The sequence below is a fragment of the Melanostigma gelatinosum genome (genome assembly GCF_949748355.1).
Source record: "Melanostigma gelatinosum genome assembly, chromosome: 18".
In the NCBI taxonomy this organism is placed as follows: Eukaryota; Metazoa; Chordata; class Actinopteri; order Perciformes; family Zoarcidae; genus Melanostigma; species Melanostigma gelatinosum.
In genome coordinates this window covers 4,281,543-4,298,251 of record NC_136651.1, presented here as the reverse complement: position 1 = coordinate 4,298,251, position 16,709 = coordinate 4,281,543, and the positions used below count along the sequence as shown (strand labels likewise).

General features: G+C 45.8%; 1 protein-coding gene across 1 annotated transcript in view; it reads left to right on the top strand.

Annotated features, from left to right (window-relative positions):
- Positions 1-16,709, top strand: part of dab2ipb (DAB2 interacting protein b) — a gene marked incomplete at its 5' end in the record, with an annotated part of 74,420 nt that overhangs the window by 44,747 nt on the left and 12,964 nt on the right. The window contains 7 exons of the mRNA XM_079289362.1: positions 1,256-1,354; positions 3,355-3,909; positions 12,656-12,800; positions 13,989-14,133; positions 15,238-15,474; positions 15,635-15,836; positions 16,518-16,705. Coding sequence (XP_079145488.1) covers positions 1,256-1,354; positions 3,355-3,909; positions 12,656-12,800; positions 13,989-14,133; positions 15,238-15,474; positions 15,635-15,836; positions 16,518-16,705 — 1,571 coding nt within the window. The remainder of the gene's footprint in view (positions 1-1,255; positions 1,355-3,354; positions 3,910-12,655; positions 12,801-13,988; positions 14,134-15,237; positions 15,475-15,634; positions 15,837-16,517; positions 16,706-16,709) is intronic.

Below are 16,709 nucleotides of genomic sequence, written 5' to 3'. Positions count from 1 at the left end.
TTTATTACGCTACAAGCGCAGCACTAAACAAAGTCTGCAACTAGCTAGTGAGCAAAGCCGAGGCTTTAGTGTATATTGGACTTACGTTAATCGGGTGGCCGGAGCTACGAGACCCCAAATGAGTGATTATCGTGTCAGCTGGATGTGGGAATAGGGCAAGTGTTTGAAAAGCATGTCAACTACGTCCTTAGAAGTACATGTCAAAGTTGTGTTTCCAGCTTGTTCCGAAAAAATGTCGCAAAATTACCATTACAATAATAAAATGAAGACAGAAATGTGAAGTAACAGCTGGGAACAATCCTTTCAGATCCAGCTGCTCCTCTCACTTCACATCTCTCTTGAAAGTCCTGTTCTTGATTAGCTGCTGATGGCCAATTATAACCAGAGGTTCAGATGCAGACTGCAGTTCTGTGTTAAAAAAAACACAGGAGCAAGCGATCGTGGTTATGTTTCTCTGGGTGTAGAAAATAAATGGAAGCACAGCGGTAATTTGTTTCAGGCACGATCATCGCCGGACTGGAGTCATTTCCAACAAATTGCCAAATGTGCACAAACACATACTTGCATACATGTAGCTGTAGCTGTAGCTAGTAGCTAGTAGCTGTAGCTAGTAGCTAGTAGCTGTAGCTAGTAGCTGTAGCTAGTAGCTAGTAGCTGTAGCTAGTAGCTGTAGCTGTAGCTAGTAGCTAGTAGCTGTAGCTAGTAGCTGTAGCTAGTAGCTGTAGCTAGTAGCTAGTAGCTGTAGCTAGTAGCTGTAGCTAGTAGCTGTGGCTTGTAGCTAGTAGCTAGTAGCTGTAGCTAGTAGCTGTAGCTAGGCAGACTCAGGGTGACAGAAACGTACTGCTCAATCCTCCGCTGTTTACCGTAGAGACCAAAAAACTCCACTCATCATTTTTTATTATCCTGCTCATTACATCATTCTGTTTCTTTGTTTCTGCTCTCTCCGCTCTCTCTCTCCCACTGTGCATTTTTGAATTATCCAGTCATCATCCAGCCTGCCAGGCAGCCATCGCTCTCTCTCATCTGTCCATTCTCTCCGCTCAGTCATTCTTCCACACTGCCAAGTCATCCTCAGTCTCCTCATATCCTTGTGTTGCATTGTTTGCTAAGCTTCTTTTGCTGTCGGACACAAAAGGGTACTTTAGAACTAAGTTTAGCAAAACATTCTGTTCGGCTTATTCCCTGTCATTGTCATGCACGGAGTTTGATGTTTAAAGCCGTTCGGTTTCCTTCTCCCTCTGTGTGGCGGCTGTAGGTCACCACCTCCACAGGAAGCAAATGTTTTTCGTGCCGTTCGTCAGCCGAGAGAGACAAATGGATGGAGAATCTGAGGAGAGCGGTACAACCCAACAAGGTAAGCACGCAGTAGGTGGGACGAGACTGTGTGCAGCAATCGGCGCTGGTGTACAAGTGTCACAATTCCAAACCACACTGTGCAACATTGATTATTATGAAGACAGCTGAGCTACATGGTGTTGACATGTATGTCGCAATTTCACGCAAACGAAATGCAACCTGTCGTGTTCACATCCGGCAGTGCACCGTCCCGCCCGGTGCACCGTCCCGCCCGGTGCACCGTCCCGCGCGGTGCACCTCGAGAGCGGAGGACACGGAGGTGGCGGCGAGGAGCGCCAAGAGCCCCAAAGTGCTTTTCTCTTGAGCACCGACGATGCCATCTGTGATCTCGAACACAATAACGCAGCTCTGGCAGAGGCAGAGCTGCAAACACGTCCAAGCCAAGAAACCAGTCCCCCGTCTCACGGCGTCTTCATCGCTCCTTCATCTGGCATTATTTAGAAAATGACTCGCTAATTAGAAGTTTGGATAAAAACAAAAGTTCCTTTGTAACGTTGGAGTCCTCCCTCTCCTCAGCAGAGAGGTGGTATTTCTGTCTCGCTCCGTCTTTGCGCTGCGTTTTTTAATTATTCCATAATTTAGAGAGATTAGATGCGGTGCAATGTTTTTTTTGGCAAGTATCAAAACTGGAGTGAGATACCCTAATTCTTTGGAACTACATAATGAAGTCTTTGGAGTTCTGTTAAATAGATCAACATGTTTCGCTCCTGGAGAACTTTAAATCTGCAATGATCTCCAATGACAGAGTACATGTTGGTCAACAGAGGACACAGACTGACAGGGCAGGACACACGCAAGGCTCAACCTGTTTGACTTCGTGGTTCACTGGTCACGATTTGTTACCGCGTCCTCGCCCTGGAGTCTCTGTTTCCCGTCGCTGGTGCGTGGGGGGAGGAAGGCGATGATTATATTAGAAATATCAAATAACAAAGGGAATGAAAATATTTTCAGCGATTTTTCAATGCCTATTTGCCAGATATGTAATCAATGTAAATGAAAGGAGGCAGTCTAAATGCTAAACCTGCAGAATTCAGCTCGTGTGTAAGTTGTAATTGTGGGTAATTATGATAATAGGCCATTTACAGAGGTATCATCTTTGAGGGCTGGATAAATACATTTCCGCGTGTCATAATGCAAAGTTAAATTCTAATTAAAGGTATTGAGCACATTGATTTAGAGGAGGGAGTTATGGTGTAACCAACAGGGGGAAATTTGGAAAATTTATAACACGACTGACAAAGCGTTATTAATACTGATTACATCGCCTCGACATTTTGCTCCCACTTGATGCAGATACTAGTGAACCACACACACACACTATTAAAGATAAAATTACATTTCAGAGGTCAGAAACACCCGATAGTGTGATGAATGTAGAACCACTGAAATATATACACACACATACAGAAGAATCACTTTATATTATGTCGTGACGTATAAAAGGCATCCAGATACTGTTGAGCTGTCTCCAGCACAGTATCTCAAACATTCAACGGCTTCCTTGTGTTTGTGAGAGGCTCTGGTGTTTCTCTCTAATCATCTAATTATTTGCTCCTCGTTTCCTCTTGTCATCTTCAGAGGTAGTTGTCAAGGCAATCTGAATAAAGGGCCAAAAAGACACCCGACTCTTGGCAATATCAAATGACTGCATAAGAATGGGTTCGCACTTTGTGGGAGAATGTAGGAGTGAGGTTTCTTAGCTGCCGCAAGCGCAGCAGAGAAAAGCTTTTCAATTGAAATGATTGAAGTTCTTAATGAATTGTTTACGTCATTTAAAATGGAGTCACTTCAAAACCAGGGTTTGAAGAAGATTCTCGTTTAAATCTCATTCGTTTATTTTTTTGGAGACATTTCATTCATTCCGGTTGTTGGTTCACCAGATAAGTTTCCCACTGAAACTATCATTTTGAACTACTGTGTATATATATTTTATTCTTATGAAGTTGCCAGTGAGGATGTTGTTGACCTTTCTAAACCACGTCCCATCATCCTCTCCAGGACAACAGTCGCCGGGTGGAGAACCTGCTGCGGCTCTGGATCATCGAGGCCAAGGACCTGCCGGCCAAAAAGAAATACTTCTGCGAGCTTTGTCTGGACGACTCGCTCTACGCCCGCACCACCTGCAAACTCAAGACCGACAATGTCTTTTGGGGAGAGCACTTTGAGTTCAACAACCTGCCCGCTGTCAAAAGCGTCACGGCCCACCTCTACAAAGACACGGACAAGAAGAAGAAGAAAGATAAAAACAATTACATCGGACTCGTCAACATCCCCGTGGCGGCGGTTACCGGACGGCAGTTCATGGAGAAGTGGTATCCCGTCAGCACGCCCACCCCCCCGAAGGGCAAGACGTCCGGGCCCATGATTCGGATCAAGGCACGCTATCAGAGTATGAACATCCTTCCCATGGAGATGTACAAGGAGTTTGCCGAGTACACCACCAACAACTACATGCTGCTTTGCTCTGTGCTCGAGCCCGGGATTAGCGTCAAGAACAAGGAGGAGATGGCGTGTGCGCTGGTCCACATCCTACAGAGCACCGGCAAGGCCAAGGTCAGTACCAACAGCGCTGATGATTTATTCCCAGTTCCCCCCACGTTTGCACTCACCCCACGGAGACATAACGGACAACAGAACCAGAGTGTCGAACTATTAACTTGCCATGAGGTACTGACGAGACATTATGTAGCGCACAGAGGTTAACTATTCCTCCGCTGCCTGCTCTTCCTGTGAACTGTCGACCCCCCCCCCCCCCCCCCCCACAGCTGTGATACAGAGCAGACAGAGAGCTGATTTCCTCTCGCCGCACCAGCCTGTATTACATTTTTAACTCAAGCTAATCCCTTCCATGTATCCCCTGCAGTGCTTCACGGCATACCGATTCAGGACAGAAGCACAATATATCCGCCGCTGTCTGTAGCACTGCGAGCACGGGGGGGGGTGGGGGGGGATTAGTCTCCCACAGTGGGGGCTAAGTCTCCCATGACAGCAGGCCGCTGGACTCGGATAATTTCCCATCCATCCCGGGAAATGTCTGTATTTCACTTTACTTTGACAGCACGGCGTTTTGTCTTTTCAGTGCAGTGAGACAAACGTCGGCGTTTTCACCGACATAGCGTCAGAGAGCGAGACGTGGGAGGGAAAGCCATCTCATTGGCTGCTGATGACAAGAGGACGCAAAGGAGCTTAGAGTTGAGTTGATGAGTCGGTTCATCGAAATGAATCAGCAGACAGTTAGTCGGTGAATATTTTGAAGTTTTGGTCTGTTGGCTGGACAAAACAAGACGTTTTAAATGAATTGAATTGTGTTCTGAAAAGACACACTTATTTTGACAGTTTCCTTCTTTTCATAGACCAAACGATGAACTGATGAATTGAGAAAACGATTCGCCCATTAGTAATGAAAGAGGTTTAATAATACTGATGAATCTAATTCCGTTCCAAGGCATTGATAATGATTGTCAGGAAATAGGCATCCTGTTGTTCTTGTTCTGTCTGAAATAACTGTCTGCTTCTAGTGGAATGTTGCGTCGGGCTGCTGTCTTTACCGCAGCGTCAGTTCGCTCGCGCCTCAATTTAGTTTTCCTGACAGTGTCTCATCAGCAGAGCTTTGAAACTTTCTTTGACTTCATCGCATCTCAGCGGAGTGACGAATGATCAGTGCTTAAGAAGCGATGTCCATCCACACTGTAGCGCCAGTCTGCCAGTTTAGGGACTGAGAAGCCCCGCTGATGGATGGGACAGAAGCCCTCTGCTGGTCCCCGGAGAGACAGCCACATCCTTAATCATCTTCAATTAATTAATCCCCACGAGCACTTTTACTTCTCTCTCACCTCCCGTTCCTTCTTTTTTGGCTGGTTTTCTGCTTGCTGGTGGATGAGCAGCTTGTGAAACAGCACTAGAGATATTTCAAGGTTGCTCATCATTAAAGAGACTCTCACATTCCTTTTCATTTTTTTAATCTTTGCGGGGCTGTAAATACACGGGAAAAAAGCTGCTGTTGCCTTTTGAAGAATAGGCAAAACAGAAGCTTTCAGACTGACGCGAACAGGAAGAATTAATGAAAGCTGCTTCAAAATGTCAAGCGTCAGCGCTGTTAACGACAACTTCCTTTCTGAAAAGACTTTCACCGTTCAAGACGCGGTGAAGTGGTCTGACATCAGGCAGTACACATCCACTCGAGTGCATTTCCCTTCAGCACCGATGGATAAAGCGGTCATGTCATGCACAAAGAATCCACTTCTTCTGAAATATTGCTGAGGCCTAATTAAGACATCCTCCGCTGCAGACCCAGCAGAGGTGACCGTTTCTTTTTTTTTGGGGGAAATGCGGCTGTAACTTTGTAGTTCTGAAGTTCTGCCGATCTGCAGCCGTGTTTAATCGGCTGTGCACAGGTGGTAAAATGGCTTTTAATCGCAGCCGCCCATTGTTGCGGGATGCAGATTGCAGGTTGTAACACGCATTAGTATGCAACACCTTCTACACTTCTGTTTCTTCCCGTGTCATTTTATCACCCATCACCGGGTAATTACACCCCCCAATGTTGTGCTCCGTTGCACACTCGCTCCTTCCCTCTTGTTCTCTCCCTACTTTCCGTCTTCGTCTTGCTTCACCTCTCTCTCACGCTTCATTGCATCTTGAGGCCAAAGCTCTCTGTGTGGACGCCGTATTGATGTCACGATGCATTGCCGAGCATGACGAGCACGCCCTGCGTCGCGGCACGGACGCTGACTCTATACGCACACGCACCTACCGACGTATAAATCACAAAGACATTGGCAGGTGGTGGCAGGTCAGTGATTCAATTTTGTGCATGAGCAAATAGGCCTGCCGTTAAGATATATGTGGCTTTGTACAGCGTGGGAAAAGGTCAGAGGTGTCCACCGTGGCTGTAGGTTGGAACAAGAATGAAGAGTCTGCTTTCTCTCCAAAGTGATTTTTATTAAACCCGGCCACAATCAGAAAGAGCCTGCGCTGTAAGGTCACGACACCTGTTCGTCTCCTGCCCCGTGGGACATGTCCGCACACCCAAACAGCACTACCGGAAGCTCCCCGGTAACAATAACGGAACCGTCTGTGGTGTCGGAACTGCCCGGAGACGTTCACCTTTCGTTATCTTCACTTCTGGCACGAATCCTCAGCGTCATTGATCTCGTCTTCTCGACGCCTCGCCCCCCCTTCGGGAAGATTACGTTCTAATTTTGTTGCCGTGCCGACTGTTGGAAGCGACGATAAGGAGGATTTATGAATATGATAACTGGCCGGACGAGGGCGGTGTCCTGGTTATTATGCCATTTTTAGTCTACTGCTCCTCAAGGTAAACTAACAGCCTCGCTTAAGAGGGCAACATATGTGAGTCTCTCCTCTCTACACCCTCTGTGGTGAATTGTCGTTCCGTTCAGCTCACTTCTTCATGCAGTCAGCGCTGGCAACAGTGGGCAGCGGTGCTCATAACCACAGCTGTGGCGCACAGACGCACTTTGTCACAAGCACATAATATGATGCGACGAGTGGTTTAGTAGCTTGACATGAAAGGGCTCTGGTGCTTCTGTATTCCGCTGGGCTTTTGTTTTTGTTTTACCAGCTTTGAGTGAATCAGCTGTCCCCCCCTCGTCATGGAGCCATATCTGCTGTATAGGCTCTAATTAGATCAGGATACAAATACAAAGCACATCAATGCACTTGCTCTCCTCGTGTAGTCCTCTCTGTACAATTTGCACTACGAAGGCAATGCATCATATCTTCAGAGTGTTTTTTATTGATCACCCCCTGACAGTGTGGAGTGATGGAGGAAAGGTGAAGGCACCAACAAGGAGGAGAGAAAGAAACACAAGAAACACAAGATCGACAGCCACATACTGTAGAACACGCGGAGAATATGCAGAGTAAGCCAGCAGACATGACGTTTGTATGCTGATGACACTCGCTGTCAGACTCCCTGCAGTCTAACCCAGCTTCATAATGATCACGTGTCGCGTTAGCAGCTAAGTTGGGAGAGCTGCAGCCCTTCCTGTTTTTGTGAACCTGCTTTCATTTCCATTCGGCCTCCAGTCCTCTCAGTCAACCCAATGTGACCCTCGCAGGAAGAGCTGCAGGCTGTGACTCCGTAACACTAGCCACCAGTCTCCAGGGAGGGAAACCAGGGGAGGCAGAAAGAGATGGAAAGATGAGGAGAGCGAAAGGATGGAGAGGCTGCAGTGGTTCCTGTTGTTCTCCCCCTGGGTCTTTCATCAGCCCTTTCCCCCCAGGCTGGAGAACTGAACCCATCGATCAGTCAAATTGCTGACGTTATTGGGTTTCTAGTTCCTGCTCACGTTCAACTCTTTTTTCCGAAATTATTGAACCCATTTCAAATTCTCTAAATTGTGCCTTTTGGTGCGTATATATACACACTTACCTGAATAGCAGCTCTCGAAGCATCAACAGGTTATTTCCATTTTCTTTTTCTAATGAATCCCATTAGTTTCGCAAACCATGACTTCTCCATTAATGATGTTTGTTTATCCATTCACAAGACAGAAACAATACATGAACAAAGCATAAGCACTATGCCAAATGGAAATCTTTTACGCTCTATTTATGGCCCGTTCGACATCGTCGGAATTGAATACAGCCACAAAAAACAAGCTTTTCTTCCATTAAGACACTCGTTCGACAGCAGGAAACCCTGAAAATAAGCAAGCGGTGCTATGAGTACATTTATATCACATGAGCTCGTCATCGTTAAGCCGTTTGCATTGATTCCCATTCACGTGACACAGCTGGGTAAAGTGATCAGTGTGTGATATTTGAACTCACATGCTCTTCAGGTTCAGACCGTTTTAAAGAGGCTGAATTAAGAAGACGGTGTTCTGTAACTTAACCTCATGCTTGTTCCTGCTCCAGTATTTTCCTTTTAAGGCCTTTTATTGCTCTCACTCTTGTATTGCCATAGAAACACATCTTTTTAAAACATCTGAGCGCGTTCAAAGTATAAACCCGACCCTCTTTTTGTCAACGTGTTCTCTCTTTTTCTTTCCCAGACTCGATGTTCTTTGCACGGTGCGGTAATTACAAAGCACGTCATTTGAAACACCGCTGCGTCCTGTTCTGTTCTGTGTTCAGGTTTGTCTGTGCGAGAGTCTTGGCCACGACCTCGCAGATTGTGTTGTCTCTTCAGTCGGAGCCTGTGCATCTATATTTCAGCTTCGAAGCGCAAGACTTTATGAGTTTTTACTGGCAAGTAACCCCATCTACATCTACAGGGAGCTTCTCATCTCTTCCAACAGGACCCTGTTCCTACTATTTATTATATCTGATCAGCCGGGCTCCGCCGTCTACCCTTCACTCCGACCCTATCTTCATTTCACCCTCCTGTCTCTGTGTGCTGGCTTCTCTTTGAGGCATGGTTCGGCTGATGAGATGTGGCAGCGATACAGAGAGCGTTCTACTTCTCCTTATTAGCACTGAGGCAGGGGGAAGGATGAGGGATGAGGGATGACGGGAGGGAGAAGAACGGAGCTCCCGTCTCTCTTTAGGGCGTGATTTCAGACTTTCATAACACGGTGACTTGTGTTTTGTCGGTGTCCCTGGTGTTGGGAAACCGCCAATATCTGCTGGTTAGCGTACCGATATTAGCATTCAACTCAAAGCACACAGAGCCGCGAGCATGACGTTAGACTTTTGGTCTTGTTGCATTGGGCTGTATAAATAAACTTGACGTGACTTTTTCACAAAAATTCACATCTTCCTGGTTTGAATTTCCTACATAAAAGCATGTCAGTGCAGCAGACTTTCAAATGAGGGATGGTGGTCACAGTTTGCATTGCCATGCTGTTGCAAAATAAATCAAATGCAATGGCCAAGGTGCTGCAAGTCTTTTTTCGTCTATCTTAAGAACATGTGGTGTGCACTGACATGTATGCAGTTTGCACTTCATGCAGAGACGAGATAGTGTGCACATCCGCCGTTATGGTCCCTGTGCTTGCGTTGTGTCCATGTGTTTTGATTAACTGTGACACGGCTGAACTGTGTCCTCCACCTACAACAGTGTTGGGCTCAACAATGTGTTTGTAGCATGTAAGAGATTATCAGCGGTGGATGGGTCTCATTTTAGTTTTAGGCTATAGCAGGAATAATTCTGTCTCTCCCAGTCTCTCTCCTCCTCTATTTCATATAACGTCCTCTCTGATCAGGCCTGGATGTGCCTCGCCTCAGTGGAGACCAGAGAGGAGGGAGGGAGGCAGAGAGAAGAGGGGTGACTAGGTTAGAGGACAGATCATAATTGGGATGACATTTTCTTCCTATAAAGTGTAACCTAAATTGTAATGCTGTCGGCACAAATGAGATTCCTGGACGAGAAGATATCAGTAGAAACAGCAGTGTCGGGACGATTTTCAGTGATTTAAGTTCATGTTTTGTCTTACAACCTTGAATCAGAGTATTTTAATGCGGCTTTTTTGAGACTAATCAACATGAAATGGTTCTCTACAAAGTGATCAAACTGTTATAGAAATCAAGTATTTTATATTTCTTTTATTCGAAATATTAAATACTTGATGATGCTGATATGTCTGTCTTTCGCTCTTCACGGGACCTTTATTGGACAGTATTTATAGTTTTACTAATGGTTGATAGTTTTACATCAGAATATAAGTTTTAAAGTGTGAAGTATATCAGTTGAGCTGTTGTAGGACAGACAGACAGACAGACAGACAGACAGACAGACAGACAGACAGACAGACAGACAGACAGACAGACAGACAGACAGACAGACAGACAGACAGACAGACAGACAGACAGACAGACAGACAGACAGACAGACAGACAGACAGACAGACAGACAGACAGACAGACAGACAGACAGACAGACAGACAGACAGACAGACAGACAGACAGACAGACAGACAGACAGACAGACAGACAGACAGACAGACAGACAGACAGACAGACAGACAGAGACTCTTTGCTTTATATTTAGACGCACCTTTGGAAGCAATTACATCCTTGAGTCTCTCCAGGACAGATATTGTGTTCAAGCCGCTGTAGCTTTGGCTTCATTGTCTTTCTGGAAAGCAAATCTCCTCCCAAGTTGCATGTTTTCAAGCAGACTGCATAATTATAATTTTTTTCCTCAGGATTTGCCTTTATATTCCTGAATTCATTTCGCCCTCTACCCCCAGACATTTTCTGGGGCTTGTTGCAGAAAAGCATCACTGTGGGGGGGGGGGGGGGATGATGTGTAATCCAACATGCTATTTAGTCTAATGGCCAAAGCGTTAAATGTTGGTCTCCTCAGACCGTAGACTCTCTCACGTGGCTCTCCCGAGATGTCACGTGAGGTTTTTCCTGGTTTAGGACGGCCTCTCTCTCCTCTTCCCCCTCATGAAGCCGTGTCTGGTCAACTGCCCGGCCAAGTATGTGCTAGTATGTGCAAGTATGTGCTAGTATGTGCTAGTATGTGCTAGTATGTGCAAGTATGTGCCTCTCCAATCTCCGCCTCTGAAGCTTGGATCTCCTTCAGAGTCGTCGTAGTTCGCTTGGTGTCCTCCTCTTCCTGGCCTCCTTCTTGCACAGTCACTCTTTTAAAACTCTTTCCATTTCTTATTCTCGTCATTAAACCGAACTCAGAGATGTTTAGTGACTTTAGTGTATCACACCCTGACTTTGATTTACCTTTTTTTCGTTGCCCCTCAAATCTCCACGGTGAAGGTTTCGCCACGAAACTAACTCACAAAAACTTGGACCAGTATTTGGACTTCAAATACGAATGCAGACACATTTGTACTTTATTTAGATTGCTTTTCAGACATTATTGGAATGTTGTGTTACAATGAATGCGCAAAAGTTGAGCTTTAGTAGGTTTGTGTGTGTGTGTGTGTGTGTGTGTGTGTATTATGTATATGGAGCATGTGTGGAATGTGCGAATGCCGTTCACCAAAAAAGGCTCCTCTCGCTGCACATCAGTGGATGATTGGCTCCCTGCGGTGTTCCTCTGATTTTTGATCGGATAACAGGCTTTCTGCAGCAGCTATATAGAAACCGTCTGAGAGGTCCTCCTCTGTTCTTTAAAGAATGGCGCTCTGTCTCTTCTTCCTCTCCTTCTCTATTTCCCTCTGTACATCTGTCACTTGCCTATCTTCTCCCTCGCTGCCACGCTGGTTCCCCTGGTTTAACAAGCTGCCAGGGGACTTGCATGAGAGTACACCCAGAAATGTGTTGAAGGGATCTAAACAAGAGGATGATTCATCCCCAGATGGCTCCATTTCCCTCTCTCCCTTTCAGACTTTGAATTTTTGAAGCTTTTAATGCCTCGATCTACACCTGATGAACACCATATAGTCCTTTATGGAGATAACTTATACAGTTCTACACACATATATATAGCTTTGGTAGAAACGTGGGTCGTGCTGCTCCCTGGCTATAATGCACATCCTGGGAAACGGAGACGAGCATTTATTTCTGTCTTCGTTCACTCATTGCACAGCATAACGAGTGTCAAAATCCCTCTCGGAGCATTTAAGTGAAGAAAATGTTTGCTGCCATTGTATACAAATATGAGTCCTGTCACTGTGTTTCATCAGCTGGTAAACGTAGTTTCTTTCTGCATACTAAGTTTCAGCTCTGGATGTGTCAAATTCAAAGACGTTTTGTTTCCCCGTGTCATTATTATAATGACACGATTATGCTTTTTTTCATAAAAATGTCATTTGAAAACCTGTTGAATCATTGCACTGTAGTAAATTAAGAGACAGCATGTGCATTATTTTCATCCACACCGTCATTTATATGTGCTTTACAGTTATTTAATTGCTTCCATTCTCCACCACCCCACTGTGAACACATAAACTGGCACATAAGGACCAACAAACACACCTACTGCAGGCGAGACAGAAGAGAAGGCGTCTTGCAGAGTCATGGCAACTAAAGACAATCTGGTAAACAGGTAGTGGATGGGGAGTGTGTGCATGCTGTGGTTAATTAGTGATCACCAGCGGGAGACTAGTCAGGCGACAGCAAGCACACAGAGGACCGCTGAACAGGAGCGACAACAGTGTCTGAAATGGCAGAAGAGTACAAAGAAGTCTTCGTGTGTCTGACACTGATTTTTCAATGCAATACAATAAAACCTTCACCCGCACGGATGTGAAACAAAGACTTCCAGTGTCAAACTCTGCACATCATTCTGCACAGTGAAGCTCAAACATCCAACCGTAGGAGCGAAGAAGAAACTTTAAGTGTGGATAATCACATATGACTGTATGACTCGCAGTCATTGACCCTCTGCTTGTCTTGTATCGCTTCTGTTATTCTCCTGCAGGACTTCCTCACAGACCTGATGATGTCAGAGGTGGACCGTTGCGGGGAGAACGAGCACCTCATCTTCAGAGAGAACACGCTGGCGACGAAGGCCATCGAGGAATACCTCAAACTGGTGGGGCAGAAGTACCTGCAGGACGCCCTGGGTGAGTGGAGCAGTGACCTGGAAGAGGGCGGAGGCAGAGTGACGTGATCGGCTGCCGTTCCTCTGAGAAAAGGCCTGAAATAGTTCTGAGAGCAAAAAGAAAAGCTGCTCTCGTCATGTCGATCTGTTTTCATCTGTTTGTCTGCATGTTCCTGATCATCATCAGTAAATGAAATGAACAATAGAATGAAGCAAAAGTGACATTTAGAGACTGAACATGCTGGTCCTCTCCTCCCACCAGTCCTGTTGACAGCCGAAGCGTTTCAGTTCGTTGTTTCAGAAGCTCGTCTTGGACGACACACAATACGGACTGTGACAGGAAACATGTCTGCGTCTGCCTCTGGCAGACACTTTTGGAATTCTAAACCACTCACAACATCCGCTTAGTGGAGACATTATTATGGGGGTGATTATTCTGTCGCTCTACAATGTTCGTCCAAGGTTAGACCAAGTGTGTTTGTCCGCCTGCAGACCTAACAATAAGCTCTCTGTGTGCACTGTGTGCTCTTCTCCCGCCCTGATTCCGATACACATTGGCAGTTTAATCTACAACCGGCACACATCCTTCCTGCCACATCTTTCCCTGTATGCTGCTAACATTCATGCTCAACGTGTGTGTTCATGTCTTTGGAACACGGGATGCTGCCTGTTCTCTTGCATGTCTCTGTCGATTGATTCAGATGGATATTGGGGTTCTGGTAACTTATGCATCACTGTTTTTGATAAGGGTTTTTTTTTTGTTTAACGTGAAATCCCTGAAACTGAGACTGGGATAACACAAGTACACCCGTGAGCTCTCTGTTACAGCTGCTGGCTCATTACGATCGTAGCATTAATGGTCTTTTATCCCAAAGGAGGTAGTAAAAAGGACATGTTTTCATTCCTCTTTTTTGTGAGTGTAACCTTGCTTGGCTTATATGACTCTTCAAGGTCTGTCGGTCTTTGTCTTAATTGTTTTAGTTCATGGTTCAGCTTACTAAAATCTCAAGGACGACACCAAACTCTGTTCCCTGTAGCTTCGACGTCATAGTCTTCCTCCTGTTGCTCAGCGCAGCAGTACTAAAAAAAGCACCTCAAATCACCAGCACAAACCAGACAAGTTACTCCCACAGCAGCTCTATCGCAGACGTCTACAGAAGCCCATTTGTTCCTTCATTTCCTGAGTGTTTTCGTTGTTTTTTTCTTTCAGGTGAGTTCATTAAGGCTCTGTACGAGTCAGACGAGAACTGTGAGGTGGATCCGTCCAGGTGCTCCTCAGGTGACCTGCACGAACACCAGAGCAACCTGAAGATGTGCTGTGAGCTGGCCTTCTGCAAAATCATCAACTCGTACTGGTGAATACCGGAGCACGTACTATTCAAGACAAGGAGTGTCTAATGGCACACAGTGTACCCCTTAACAAGATCCATACTTCACCATATTCAATGTGCATTCTGCTTTATTACATGTTTCATTTCAGAAATCCCTCATTCCATGAATTGTCTCTCGTGAACAGACAATAAAACAATCGAAGGGGTCTTTCATCAGGTTGCGTGCCAGTTCGCAGCAGTTGTCAGTTTTCAAAGACATCTGTTGTTCAAAACTTGGGTATTATGTGCGATATGCTCTACGGAGCCAACTTTGCAGTAAAACTTCACCAAAAGTCAAACAAAAGACATATTTATCCAGCAGCTTCCTCCTACTTACAGCAAAGTGTAGGCGTAACCTTTCAGAGCAGCTCTCAGGGATCACGTGTTGACTCCAATCAGAGAGGATTTCAGCTCAAGAAGTTCCTTTTAGTTGTTTAAAATCTTCGATGTTTTGTGTGTATATGGGGATAAATTATGCTGAAATGGAAACAAAAGAAGCCAAACAGGAGTTGCAAACAAATTCAGCGCATGGTAATTTAGTGCCACATGATGTATAGAAAGTGATTGCAATCAAATCAGTAACAGCTTCCTTCTTGTTGTGTTCACCGATGACAAATACAAAAAACAAGCGAGAGAGCGAGAAAAGTCCGATCAAATGTTCAAATCGGATGCAAATAACAAGCTCAACGCTGATGGCTTCAGCGAGTGATGTTATTCATCACGACCAGTCTTTTTACAATCACTCTCACAGCTTCACTCAGGAGGTACAGCGTGTGCTCATCTCTATCCCTGCACTGCAGTCCTCCCGGATATATCCTGGACCGGCCGGGGAGAGCTCTTGAGCGCTCTTAAATGAACAGCCTCTTTAAGACGTGCAGAATTTGATGAATTCATTTTATTCTTACGTCTCGAAGTAGGACTGAAAGTGAAACGGGAGAACAGGAAATGTGCCAAAAACGGATTAACACGACGCACCTTTCTGGACTCGCTGTTAAAGAACCTTCGATTTCTGCTCATTCATGTGGAACGAGGTAAAGATCACTTTCAGTCCGCTCTTTAAACGCGACTTCTGTCTCTTCTTCTCCGCAGCGTCTTTCCACGAGAGCTGAAAGAGGTCTTTGCGTCATGGCGGCAGGAATGCAGCAACCGCGGTCGACCGGACATCAGCGAGCGTTTGATCAGCGCGTCCTTGTTCCTGCGCTTTCTCTGTCCGGCCATCATGTCCCCCTCGCTTTTCAACTTGATGCAGGAGTATCCAGACGACCGCACGGCGCGCACGCTCACGCTCATCGCTAAAGTCACGCAGAACCTGGCGAACTTCACCAAGTGAGTGTGTGTGTGTGTGTTGTTTGAGGAGTTTGTTTGGATGAAGGAACCATGAACATATGCCCAGCTTTTTAGCAGAAAGATTGTGGAATTTACTGAAATAACATTTCCGCATTGCTCTTTGTCCCGGTTTCCCTTTCCTGTCCCTGTTTGCCGGCAGGTTTGGTAACAAGGAAGAGTACATGTCCTTCATGAACCAGTTCCTGGAGCACGAGTGGACCAATATGCAGCGCTTCCTGCTCGAAATCTCGAACCCGGAGACGATCTCCAACACGGCAGGCTTCGAGGGGTACATCGACCTCGGCAGGGAACTCTCCACCCTGCACTCCCTCCTCTGCGAGGTGGTGGCCCAGATGGACCAGGTACTGAAGATGGCACGATCCCATTATATCATTTCAGCACACAGCAAAGCCATCACCAGGGTTCCACATTCCGTATTGTTATACTGGAAATTATAATGCATTAGTTTCTATATAAATAGAGATATAGAGATATTCTGCATAAATAAATTATAGGATTCAATTTACAGAAGTTTCAAAGGTCTTCAATACACTATCACAAGCTTGAGGACTTGAATCCTGCTTAGACTACATTAGGATGTTTATCGTACGTCAATCAATAATTCATGATTGCATTACATAAACAGAGCACAAGGGGAGAAGACTGAAGTCGGAGGCTGGGTGAGGCATATTAATGGATTCACAAGGACGTTTACATTAGCTCTGGTAGCAGATGGGAAGCTGGTAATAATTCGATAAAGGGCAGATTTGAGGAGCATCCAGTGCTCTGAAACCTTGTCTTTCAATAATTCAGGAATCACAGTGAGTCTGGTTGAGTCCATCCGACTCACCGGTCGAATCCATTATTCAGCATGTTGTCTGAAGAAGAGAGTTGATTGCATGGCGTAGGGAAAGTAACTCGGTCTAACAAATATGCAAATATCAAATTCTGCAAAACCATTCCAATTAATGCCCCCGACTGAAGTGGTCCAGAGTAATATTTGATTTGGCTTAAAAACATAATTGTGTCTCTCTTCCTCGCAGAGTGCAGCCTCCAAGCTGGGTCCTCTGCCCAGGATCCTGCGGGAGGTGAACACGGCTCTGTCTAACCCGTCCTGCGTCATGATGTCACCCGGACAGTCCTCGGAGCACGTGGCCTCGCCTCCCGCCGAGGCGGGCTGCAGCATCTCCACCGGCCTGCAGAAGACGGTCATAGACAATGAGCTACCGGGGTAA